Source organism: Microcaecilia unicolor, chromosome 3 (assembly GCF_901765095.1).
Source record: "Microcaecilia unicolor chromosome 3, aMicUni1.1, whole genome shotgun sequence".
Lineage (NCBI taxonomy): Eukaryota > Metazoa > Chordata > Amphibia > Gymnophiona > Siphonopidae > Microcaecilia > Microcaecilia unicolor.
Window position 1 is genome coordinate 239392391 of NC_044033.1, and position 12355 is coordinate 239404745.

General features: G+C 41.1%; 1 protein-coding gene across 1 annotated transcript in view; it reads right to left on the minus strand.

Annotated features, from left to right (window-relative positions):
* Positions 1-772: 772 nt before the first annotated feature.
* The window catches only part of LOC115464482 (vomeronasal type-2 receptor 26-like), a 70197-nt gene continuing 58614 nt past the window's right edge, over positions 773-12355 (minus strand). Inside the window, exon 7 of the mRNA XM_030194856.1 lies at positions 773-1671. Within this exon, the coding sequence (XP_030050716.1) occupies positions 773-1671 (899 nt within the window). The remainder of the gene's footprint in view (positions 1672-12355) is intronic.

Genomic DNA, 12355 nt, shown 5'->3' on the forward strand with positions numbered 1-12355 from the left:
AAATCAAGCCCCCTGGAAGGTCTCCAGTCTCCAACCTTCAACCCCCCACCCCTTCCAATGACAGATTAGGTGGGTACCCCTTGGGCCTAATTATGCTGCCTGGTGGTCCAGTGGGTAATTAGGGGCCAGAGCACAGCCCCCCTCGTTCCTATCCCTTGTGGCTGGGCTGAGAAAATGGCTGCTGCTACTTTTCATGGGAGCCCATGGGGGGGGGGGGCACTTAGTTTATGTATGGAGGGAGTAAAGGAAGACGGGAAGCCATGAGCGGGGCTCATGGCAATGAAATCACATTATAAAAGTTAATCAGGTGCCAGCCAATATTCATTGCTGGCACTTGCATCTCTCAGAGGCCTAATATCCGATAACTTTTTACTTATCCTAAATTAGGCTACTGAGTGTTGTGGATTATGGCATTGAATATTAAAGGTACCCAGTATAACCCTGAGCATAACCCTGAGCACTTCCCTAATGCAGTCCCCCATAATGCCCATTTTTTTTTAGCGATGGTCAGAAGTGATATTTAGTGATATTTTCCAGTTTAGAGCCGCTGAATATTGGGGGTTAAGACACCCCAAGGGATTTATAAGGGCAGGAGCCACTCCTACATTGAATATTGGGCCCTTTGAGTATTTGGGTCCTAGGAGTGAATGCATGACTAAGGTATAGAAAAATCTATTCTTATATGAATTAAAGATTCAAATGATAATTCCACAAATTTGAATTATCATAGTTTTAACTTCCTCAACATTAAAAAAACAAACAAACATCCATTTCAGTTGTTTTTAGTTAGATATTTTCTGCTGTTAATTTCAGGCCTGAAAAAGATAATGTAACATTTGGGCATAAAGATACATCCCAGCAGTCCAGCACTGGAAGCTTGTATGGCAAATATCTCCACTGCTACCATGTATTTTCCTCTTGTGCTCAGATAGGTTGGGATAAAAGTTATCCAAACACTGCAGAACACCAGCATGCTGAAAGTAATGTACTTGGCCTCATTGAAACTGTCCGGTAGATTTCTTGATAAGAACGCAATGATGAAGCTGATAACAGCCAGAAATCCCAGGAAACCTAGAACACAGTAAAATGCAATCATTGACCCTTCATTACATTCAAGTAGTATTGACCCTGTTTCTGATTGCATATTAAGATATAGGAATGGGGGAGCAGTAAACAACCAGATGAGACAGAGAATAAATTGAAAAACAGAGCAGGAAAGTATTATAGTATATGAGGTCCTAGAACCCATCCATTTCCGGAGCTTGCTTCCAGGCTTGGTTGCATGAAAGGCCATAACCACAGTGATGGTTTTTGCCAGTATGGAAGAGAGTGAGACAGAGAAAGTCATCCCAAAGGTAGTATGGCGGAGAATGCAGGTCACAGGCTTAGTGTGGCCAATAAACATCAAGGAGCATAGAAAGCAGATCATAAGGGAGATGAGGAGGATATAGCTGATGCCCCGGTTATTGGCTCTCACAATAGGTGTGTTTCGGTAAATAATGAAGATTCCCAAAATGATTGTATTGATAAGAAAGAAGAAAATGCTGCTGGTAGTCAAAGCTATCCCAAGAGCCTCTTCATAAGACAGGAAAATTGTTGGTTTTAGGATACAGGTGTCTCTCTTATGATTGGGCCAGTGGTCTTCTTGACATTTCACACAGTTGTTCATATCTGAGGAAGATGAATATTGTCTCAATAGCTCATAGACAGCAGTGGTTTTGGGATAGTGCATGAATAGTAAGTTAATTCTTTACATCTCAGAATACAGCAGATAATGTTTTTCTATAATATTCTAATGTTTAGAATGGTGAAGTGGTTTTGATGCATATCAACCAGCTACAAATCAGAATCCGTTTGTACAGTAGACAGACACTTTGCCAAGAATAATTTCAACTCATCTCACTAAATAAAAAACACATGGCTGCTATTGTTTCCTATATATCACATTCCTTTTCTTCCTTTTATGTTTGATCTATTTTCTAGAAAGTGAGCAACATTATTTATTTATTTATGTATTCCTATATCCCACTATTATCCAAAAACAAGTGTTGGTTCAAAGTGGCTTAAAATTTACATTTTGATGGAGTTACAGTAGTGTTGAGAGGGCATCTATAGTTTGTGTAGTTATTCATAGAGTTTTTGAAGAGATAGGTTTGAAGTGGAAGAGGTAGTGGTGGCTTTTGTGCTCAATTGTAGAGTTTTGGTGATATTTATTCATATACTTTTTAAAGAGGTAGATTTGAAAGGAAGGTAACGATAACTTTGTGATTAGCTGTAAAAATTTTTTGAAGAGGTAGGTTTTCATTTCTTTTCTAAATTGGAGGAGATTTGTGATGCTTCTTATAGTATTTGGTATCGAGTTTCATCATTTGGAACCCAGGTAGCTAAATCCTGCTGTGTAGATAGTTTTGTAGATGGTGTCTTTGCAATAGGAGTAGGTAGTTTCTGTTTTCTGGGCTTGTATTAACACTGTAAGATTGATATTCAAAGTGATTTAACCAGCTGCAAATGGCTTCTGGCTGGTTAATTCACTTGTTAAGGGCTATCTGTGGATATTCAGTTGCTCTTGACTGGTTAGAACCATGGAATATCATCACAGATCGTTAAAATGAAAGACGGCTAATGATAAGGTGGTCTGCGGATGGAGTCAGAATTTATTTATTTATTTATTTTATTTGTTGCATTTGTACCCCACATTTTCCCACCTATTTGCAGGCTCAATGCGGCTTACAAAGTACCGTCAGAGGCGTTTGCCCAGTCGGTGGATAACAAATACAAAGTTGTATAGTGATCGTATGAGGTATAAGTGGAGGGTGGGAATGGATGAAGATTGCATGTTGTCATGTTCGATCACAGTCATGCTGTGTTGGTAGGTGAAGAGGGTTACGTGGGGTTGTTGGGGTAGGCCTTTTTGAAGAGGTTGGTTTTTAGTGATTTCCTGAAATTCAAGTGGTCGTGGATTGTTTTTACAGCTTTAGGGAGCCCATTCCATAGTTGTGCGCTTATGTAGGAGAAGCCGGCTGCGTAAGTTGTTTTGTATTTCAGTCCTTTGCAATTTGAGTAGTGTAGGTTTAGGTAGGATCTTGATGATCTGACTTTGTTTTTTATTGGTAAGTCTATGAGGTCTGTCATCTATTCTGGGACTACACCGTATATGATTTATGCAGTTAAGCACCAAGGTTCAGCACTTAATTGCCTAAGTTAAGCAGCCAAATCACCAGCAAAAATAGGACTGTATAAAACACAGTCCTACCTTTATGCAGTGTCACATGGCTAGTTATGTGATGAACAGAAGATCGCTGACAGCTTAAACCTTGATATTCAATGCTGGTGCCTGGACATGGCCCAGTATTGAATATCCAGGAATAACGCTGGCCGCAGCTAAAACAAAATTGCTCACCACCGCTGCCTTAATATCAATCCTTGCATGTTTGTGTCCAAATACAAGAATAATGTTTGAATCAAATGGGAAAGCCAATCAGTATCTTAAGAAATCATTTTGTTTCTTTTAGAAAATAAAAATAAAAGTATGTGTTAGAATATCTGTTTTGTTTGCATTGTTATAATATCTGTGCCACCATAGATAATATCAATCAGACACATTGATCTGAAGGAATGAATTGTGAGACATTAGGGTTAGGATGGTTCCATATCAAGGCGGTTGAGAAATTGAAAGTATAACCTGGCTGAATTGCTTCTGAATAATAAATCCCCAGTCCCATTTTAAAATATATAAATAGAAAGACAAAAATTAAAAGATTTACAAGGTTAGTTATTTTGATAGTTCTAGTCTGAATTCATCTTTTTTTTTTTGCTTTGACCTTCTGGCAGTTGCAGCTGAGGTCTACAGAGTCTACCCTGCTTGACTAAGGTTGATAAATTTTTTTACATCATATTTTGGTAGTATGGAGTAGTGGTCAATAGAATGGATTACAGTAAATGGGTGTAATGGGGTTAAGAGGGTCTGATCGTGTTTCAGATTCCTACTTGATGTGCATCTTTTCATTATTGAAATACTACAAGCTTTATCAAGGCCAGAGATAAAGAGGGGAAAGATTTATTATCTTCCATGGTTAAAAGAAAGTCTACACTTTATTTACTTGCTATGACTGTAGTTCCTTTATTTACCAAAACGCACTAGAGGACAATGAAGTGCTAGGGTGAAAAATGTTTTTGTAGGTCTGTTAAAGTGTCTGTGTTGTGCACAGCAAAGAGAATGTAACCCTCTCTCTCTCTTTCTCTATCCCCCCCCCCCCCCACTGTATTTTTTATCACCCTCTTTTTTTCTTCAAGCTGCAAGCTGAGTAGGTGGAGGCCAGAGTTTAGTTTATTCAGTGTTTGCTGTACTGCTTTCACAAGCAATGACAATAAGTTGTTTTAACATTCAAAATTAAAAAAGGAAAAGTGCATGGGTTAAAGTCAGATATCGGACAGACAACAGGAGGAAGACAATAATTTTGCATGAAGGATGAAGTTCAGAGGATAAAAGACATCAAAGGGACAATCATTGTTCTATCATCACATACAGCTTCTCTATATGCTGTGGTGAAATAAAAGGTCCCCTAAACCCATTTCAAACTTAGAGTAGGAAGCTCTCTAAGAAGAACTTCCTCCTGCTACAACAATAGAGAAGTACAGGGAATTACCACAGAAACAGCAACATTTTTGTAAGAAGCACTTGCCATTTGCATCAGTCCCCAGACATCAATCCCCACCCAATAATCAACACCTTCTGATGTCCAATCCCCCCAGTTCTCCAAAGGTATCCATTCCACCCCTCTGATGGAAAGCCTTTAATGCAAGCCTCTTGCAGGAAACCCACTTGATGCCATCTGCTGGTTCGCAATCCCTCTGATGCCTGCTCCCTGGCAACCATTGCACCACATTGTGGGCAACTATCCATCATATGTAACCCACTCCTCAAGGGCTGAATTACGAAATAAGCTCCCCCCCCCCCTCCCTGGCAGGCCTCCCTCAATCCACCACCCAACCATATATGAAAAACTGACACCTAGAGGTAGTGCCATTTTAATACCTGCTCAACTTGTGCAAGCAATTTAATTGAGTAATGAGCCAAACAAGCAATTAACAAGCAATTGTTGGTGATAAAAAGGGGGCACAGTCATGTGGGGGACATGGGCGAATCGGGGGCATTCTTTAATTTATGTGCACCGTTATAGAATAAAGGGGATTTGTGTCTAGTTTATGCACAGGGTTTTGTACCAAGGTTTTGTTGGGGTAAATCAGGAGATCTCAACCCAGTCTTCAAGACCCACCTAGCCAGCCAGATTTTCACGATACCCACAATGAGATAGATTTGCATACAACGGAAGTAGGCCATGCAGATCTACCTCAAGCATATTCATTGCGCTGCGTAACCCTAGTAGCGCTCTAGAAATGTTAAGTAGTAGTAGTAGTAGTAGTATTCTGAAAACCTGACTGGCTAGTCATGTCCTGAGGACATAATTGGAAACCCCTGCTGTAAATGGTCTCACCTAATTGTAGTTGCAGTTCCCAGTGCTAAGCGCTAATCTATAAATGGCGCCTAACTTTAAGCTTAAAATTAGTAGCTTTTCTCCTATACAAACCATTTTTTTATTTATTGGAAAATGTATTTTCTTTTAATCAAGAAACTCAGTTTTGACTAATGACAATTATTTAACAAATAATTCAAAATGCCAAATAACACATTGACCAGATAGACCATCTCAATCATAAGCCTGACATCCCCATTGCACAATGAACTGGTAGTTTAAATCCAGATAACGAGGAAGTTATCAATGTTTGCTATCATTAAGACAGGTTATTTTACCATTAACTTGTGTCATTTGAGCACAGGTCCATTTCATGCAATGATTCCACCTTGCTTATAACCCAGGTTAACAGTAAAATAACACCTCTTAATGGTAGCCCACAATGATATCTTCCCCCTAAAGTCTCAATTCTCCAAATGTTAAGCCATCACAGGGAATAGTTATCAACAAGATGTGTATTTACCACTCAAGGGTGCAGTTATCAATCTGGGCTATTATTAATCTGTACTGTTTCAGCACATTTCACCTAGTTATTAATAACTAGGGTTAACAGTAAAACATATCTCCTAATGGTAGCCCACATTGATAATTTCCCCCCTACAATAAAGGGTGAGCTTGGGAATTATTATCTAGGGTCATTTTCCTCTAACTACAACATAAAACAGGCACTCATCCCATCGAGAAAAATGGATGACTATAGCCTATGTAGATTTCTTATTTTTCTATAATTTTTTTGCAGTAGGAGCTGTGGATGGGCATTTTCGATATGACATCCAAGTATGAATTGAGAAGTTTTGCCAAAAATGTTTCAAAACAATGTCTAGCACACAGGCATAATTGAACCACGAAAACGTCTACATTTCTTGCTCAATTTTGGCTTTGTGCTAGAGGTTTTCAGAAGCCTAAGAAATAAGATGGGAGAGTTAGAATATATTGCACTAAATGAAAAATTAGATATAAGAGGCATCTCTGAGACCTGGTGGATGGAGGATAATCAGTGGGACACTGTCATACCAACGTATAAATTATATCGTAGTGACAGGGTGGATTGAATTGCTGGAGGGGTAGAATTGTATGTTAAGGAAGGCCTTGAATCAAATAGATTGAAAATTCTTCAGGAAACAAAACATATCTTGGAATCCCTATGGATTGAAATTCCATGTGTAAAGGGGAAAAGGATAGTGATAGGAGTTTACTACTGTCCGCCTGGCCAGGATGAACAGACGGATGTAGAAATGTTAAAAGAAATTAGGGATGCAACCAAACTGGGCAGCACAATAATAATGGGTGATTTCAATTACCCTGATATTGACTGAGTAAATGTAACATTGGGGCATGCTAGGAAGGTAAAATTCCTTGACAAAATCAAGGATTACTTTATGGAGCAGCTGGTACAGGAGCCGATGAGAGAAGGAAAAATTCTAGACCTAGTCCTTAGTGAAGCGCATGATCTGGTGCTGGGTCCGCTTGATAACAGTGATCATAATATGATCAGATTTGAGATTAGCTTTGAAGTAAGTATACACAGGAAATCTAATACATTAGCATTTAACTTTAAAAAAGGAGACTATGATAAAATGAGAAGAACGGTGGGGGGGAAAAAAACCTTAAAGGAACGGCTGCGAGGGCTAAAACTTTACATCAGGTGTGGATGCTGTTCAAAAACACCATCCTGGAAGCCCAGGCCAAATATATTCCGCATATTAAAAAAAGAAGATGGAAAACCAAACGACAGCTGGCATGGTTAAAAAGTGAGGTGAAGGAAGCTATTAGAGCTAAAAGAAAATCCTTCAGAATATGGAAGAAGGAACCGACTGAAAATAATAAGAAACAGCATAAGGAATGTCAAGTCAAATAGAAAACGTTGATAAGGAAGGCAAAGAGGGACTTTTAAAAAAAGATTGCGTAGGAGGCAAGAACACATAGAGGAGCATTTTCAAAAGGGACGTCCAAGTTTTGATTTGGACGTCCTCGCAAAAGTCCCGATCCAGGGGTGGGGAAAACCGTATTTCCGAAACAAGATGGACATCCATCTTTCATTTCAATGATACGGTCAGGAACGTCCAAATCCTGAAATTTGGTCATCCCTAGATTTGGTCGTCCCTAGACATGGACGTTTCTGATTTTTTCGGTGATTTTTGAAACCAAGGACGTCCATCTTAGAAATGACCAAATGCAAGCCATTTGGTCATGGGAGGAGCTAGCATTTCTAGTGCACTGGTCCCCCTGACATGCCAGGACACCAACCAGGCACCCTAGGGGGCACTGCACTAGACTTCATAAATTGCTCCCAGGTACATAGTGTGCTGAGACCCTCAAACCCCCAAAACCCACTACCCCCAACTGTACACCACTACAATAGCCCTTAAGGGTGAAGGGGGCACCTAGATGTGGGTACAGTGGGTTTGTGGTGGGTTTTGGCGGACTCGCTGTTTCCTTAACAAATGTAACAGGTAAGGGGGGATGGGGATGGGTGCGCCTGCCTGAAGTGCACTGCACCCACTAAAACTGCTCCAGGGACCTGCATACTGCTGTGATGGACCTGAGTGTGATATCTGAGGCTGGCATAGAGTCTGGCAATCAATATTTTGAAATATACTTTTTGAGGGTGGGAGGGGGTTAGTGACCACTGGGGGAGTAAGGGGAGGTCATCTCCGATTCCCTCCGCTGGTCATCTGGTCATTTCGGGCACCTTTTTGTGGCTTGGTCATAAGAAAAACGTCCAAGAGTTCATCATGGACGTCCTTGTTTCTTTCAATTATGGGCCAAGGACGTCCAAGTCTTAGGCACGCCCAAATCCCACCTTCGCTACGCCTCCGACATGCCCCCTTGAACTTTGTCCATCCTTGCGACAGAAAGCAGCTGGGGATGTCCAAAATCGGCTATTGATTATAACGATTTGGACGTTTCTGTGAGAAGGACGTCCATCTTCCAATTTGCGTCGAAAGATTGGCATCCTTCTCTTTCAAAAATGAGCCTGATAGTAAAGATTTTTTTTAGGTATACTAATAGAAATAAAACAAAATAAAACATGGAAAAGAAAATAAGATGATACATTTTTTATTGGACATAACTTAATACATTTCTTGATTAGCTTTTGAAGGTTGCCCTTATTCGTCAGATCGGAAATAAGCAAATGTTGGTAGATGACAGTATATATGAGTGAAACATCAAAGCATTTCAGTGACAGTCTACCAGGATGGGGGTGGATAGGTGAGAGACAGGGAGATATGCATGGAGACAGGAGGGTGACAAAGCAATACACTTTTATGGTTTATAATGGGCTAGAAAACCCAGATCTTTGTTAAGTTCTGTCTGGTGGGTGTCAAAATATTTAATCATTCTGACTTCAAAGGTCTTACGTTCCTTTATTGTTTTAAAGCTACCTTTCAGGATACTTACCATAAAATCACTGGTACAGTGTTCTGGTTTTGTAAAGTGCTGCCCCACAGGCGTGACATCTTTATTGGTATTAGCATTTTTCATATAGTGTCTGTGTAAATTAAATCTCTTCTTTAGCATCTGACCTGTTTCTCCAATGTAGCAGCCTTCGTTGCATTTTTTACACTGAATGATATGTAACACATTGGAAGATGAGCACGTGAAAGATTCCTTAATGTTGAACATTTTTCCTTTGTGAATGACCGTGGGGTCCTGTGAAATATTTTGGCATAGTTTGCAGCTGGATATATTGCAAGGATGTGTGCCATTCTTTTCTTTTTGAGTCTGTGTTAGGAGCTTACTTCTAATTAGCTTGTGTTTTAAGTTGGGTGACTGTCGGAAGACCAGCACTGGTGGGGATGGATATATCTCTTTCAGTAATTCAGTAATTGATTACCTTTAAAAGTGGACTAACACGGCTACCACACCTCTCTACTTTAGGTATATTAAAAGCAGGAAGCCGGCAAAAGAATCGGCTGGACCGATAGATGACCGAGGGGTAAAAGGGGCAATCAGGGAAGACAAAGCCATTGCGGAGAGATTAAATGAATTCTTTGCTTTGGTCTTCACAGAGGAAGATTTGGGAGAGATACCGGTGCCAGATATGGTATTCAACGCTGACGAGTCGGAGAAACTGAATGAAATCTCTATAAAACTGGAGGATGTAATGGGGCAGTTCTACAAATTGAAGAGTAGCAAATCTCCTGGACTGGATGGTATTCATCCCAGAGTACTAATAGAACCAAAAAAATATACTTATGGAACTATTGTTCGTAATATGTAATTTATCCTTAAAATCGAGCGTGGTACGGGAAGATTGTGGGTGGCCAATGTAACGCTGATTTTTAAAAAAGGTTCCAGAGGAGATCCGGGAAATTATAGACCGGTGAGTCTGATGTCGGTGCCAGGCAAAATGGTACAGACTATTATAAACAACAAAATTACAGAGCATATTCAAAAGAATGGATTAATGAGACAAAGCCAACATGGTTAGTGAAGGGAAATCTTGCCTCTCTAATCTATTACATTTCTTTGAAGGGAAGAACAAACATGTGGATAAAGGTGAACTGGTTGATATTTGAGGCTCATTTTCAAAGCACTTAGCCTCCCAAAGTTCCATAGAAACCTATGGAACTTAGCCTCCCAAAGTGCTTTGAAAATATGCCTCATTGTGTATCTGTATTTTCAGAAGGCGTTTGACAAACTACCTCATGAAAGACTCCAGAGGAAATTGGAAAGCCATGGGAAAGGAGGTACTGTCCTACTGTGGATTAAAAACTGGTTAAAAGATGAAAAACAAAGAGTAGGATTAAATGCTCAGTATTCTCAATGGAGAAGGGTAATTAGTGGGGTTCTCCAGGGGTCTGTGCTGGGACTGCTGCTTTTTAACATATTTATAAATGAAAATGATAAAGGGGATGAGACGACTTCCCTATGAGGAAAGGCTAAAGCGGCTAGGGCTCTTCAGCTTGGAGAAAAGGCGGCTGCAGGGAGACATGATAGAGGTCTCTAAAATAATGAGTGGAGTTGAATGGGTAGATGTGAAGCATCTGTTTACACTTTCCAAAAATACTAGGACTAGGGGGCATGCAATGAAGCTACAATGTGGTAAATTTAAAACGAATCGAAGAAAATTTTTCTTCACTCAACATGTAATTGGGCTCTGGAATTCCTTGCCAGAGAATGTGGTTGGGGCGGTTAACTTAGCAGAGTTTAAAAAAGGTTTGGACAGCTTCCTAAATGAAAAATCCATAGACCATTATTAAATGGACTTGGGAAAATCCACTATTTCTGGGATAAGCAATATAAAATACTAGTAAAAAAGGCCCGTTTCCGAAACAAATGAAACGGGCGCTAGCATGTGGTTTTTATTTTTGTTTTTTTTTCTGTTTGAGATTAAGGGATATAAGTGTTTTTAAAAAAGCCCACTTTTCTTTTTTAAAGTTGTATTTGTATTGTAATTGTTTCTTACATTATGAACATTTCATTGTCAACAATATGTTTTGTATAATTTTTGTTACAATCAGGTAAAAGGTGTGTTTGTTGAATTGTATTAATCTGTTTTTCAAATGCATTAGAAGAGTTATTTACTGTTGAAAAAACATACAGATGTCCACAGTGGTGGGCGATGAGTCAGAGTGCATGAGTGTGTGTGCGAGACATCAGTAATTGTATATGAGTGTGAGAGTCACAGTAGGGGTTTTTTGGGGTTGGGGAACTGTGACTGTGCATGAGTGTCTGTGTGTGGGGGGCAGTTTTAGATTGAAGTGTTTTTTGTTTTTTTTTTGGTTAAATAAAGCTGTACCTTGTTTGTTTATAGGGAAGTCAGCCTTTATTGTGTTACAGGAGTTTGCAGGGGTTTTTTTTCCTATTGCTGTTATGTGTGGAGAGTGAGAGAGTGTGTCTGTGTCAGAGTGTGTGTCACAGAGTGTATGGGAGACATATTGTGTGTGTAAGAGTGACTGAGTGTATGAAAGTGTGTTTGTCAGAGAGTGTGTGTGTGTGTAGTTCTAAGTTCCATGACCCCCTCCTTTTCTTCCCTTCACTCCTTCTGTCTGATGAGAGAGAGTGTGTGGGCCAGGGGCATATCTGGACTCTGGCGGTAGGGGGGGCCAGAGCCAGAGGGAGGGGGCACATTTTACCCCCCCCCCCCCCCCGGCACCACCGATCCCCCCACCATTTCCGGACCCCCCGCCACTGCCAGACCCCCCCCTCGCCACCAATGACACTCTCCACCCCCTCCCGCCGCCGCCAACCCTCCCCCGCTGCTGTCACTTACCTTTGCTGGCGGGGGACCCCAACCCCCCGCCAGCCGAGGTCCTCTCTTCCATGCAGGCTGCAAGTTGCAATGCTTCCTGTTCTTCTGAGTCTGACGTCCTGCACGTACAACGCGCAGGACGTCAGACTGAGTTCCAAATTCTGAGTCTGACGTCCTGCACGTTGTACGTGCAGGACGCCAGACTCAGAAGAACAGGAAGCGTTGCAACTTGCATCCTGCACGGAAGAGAGGACTTCGGCTGGCGGGGGCTTGGGGTCCCCCGCCAGCAAAGATCGGCGACGGGTTGGTGGCGGGTGTGCGAGAGGGAGGGGGAGGTGGAGAGGGTCGATGGTAGGGGGGTCCAGGGCAAAATCTGCGGGGGCCCAGGCCCCTGTGGCCCCAGGCAGATACGCCCCTGGTGTGGGCAGGACCACAGTGGTGGGCGATGAGTCAGAGTGCATGAGTGTGTGTGCGAGACATCAGTAATTGTATATGGGTGTGAGAGTCACAGTAGTGTTTTTTTGGGGTTGGGGAACTGTGACTGTGCATGAGTGTCTGTGTGTGTGGGGCAGTTTTAGATTGAAGTAGGGTTTTTTTTTGTTTGGTTAAATAAAGCTGTACC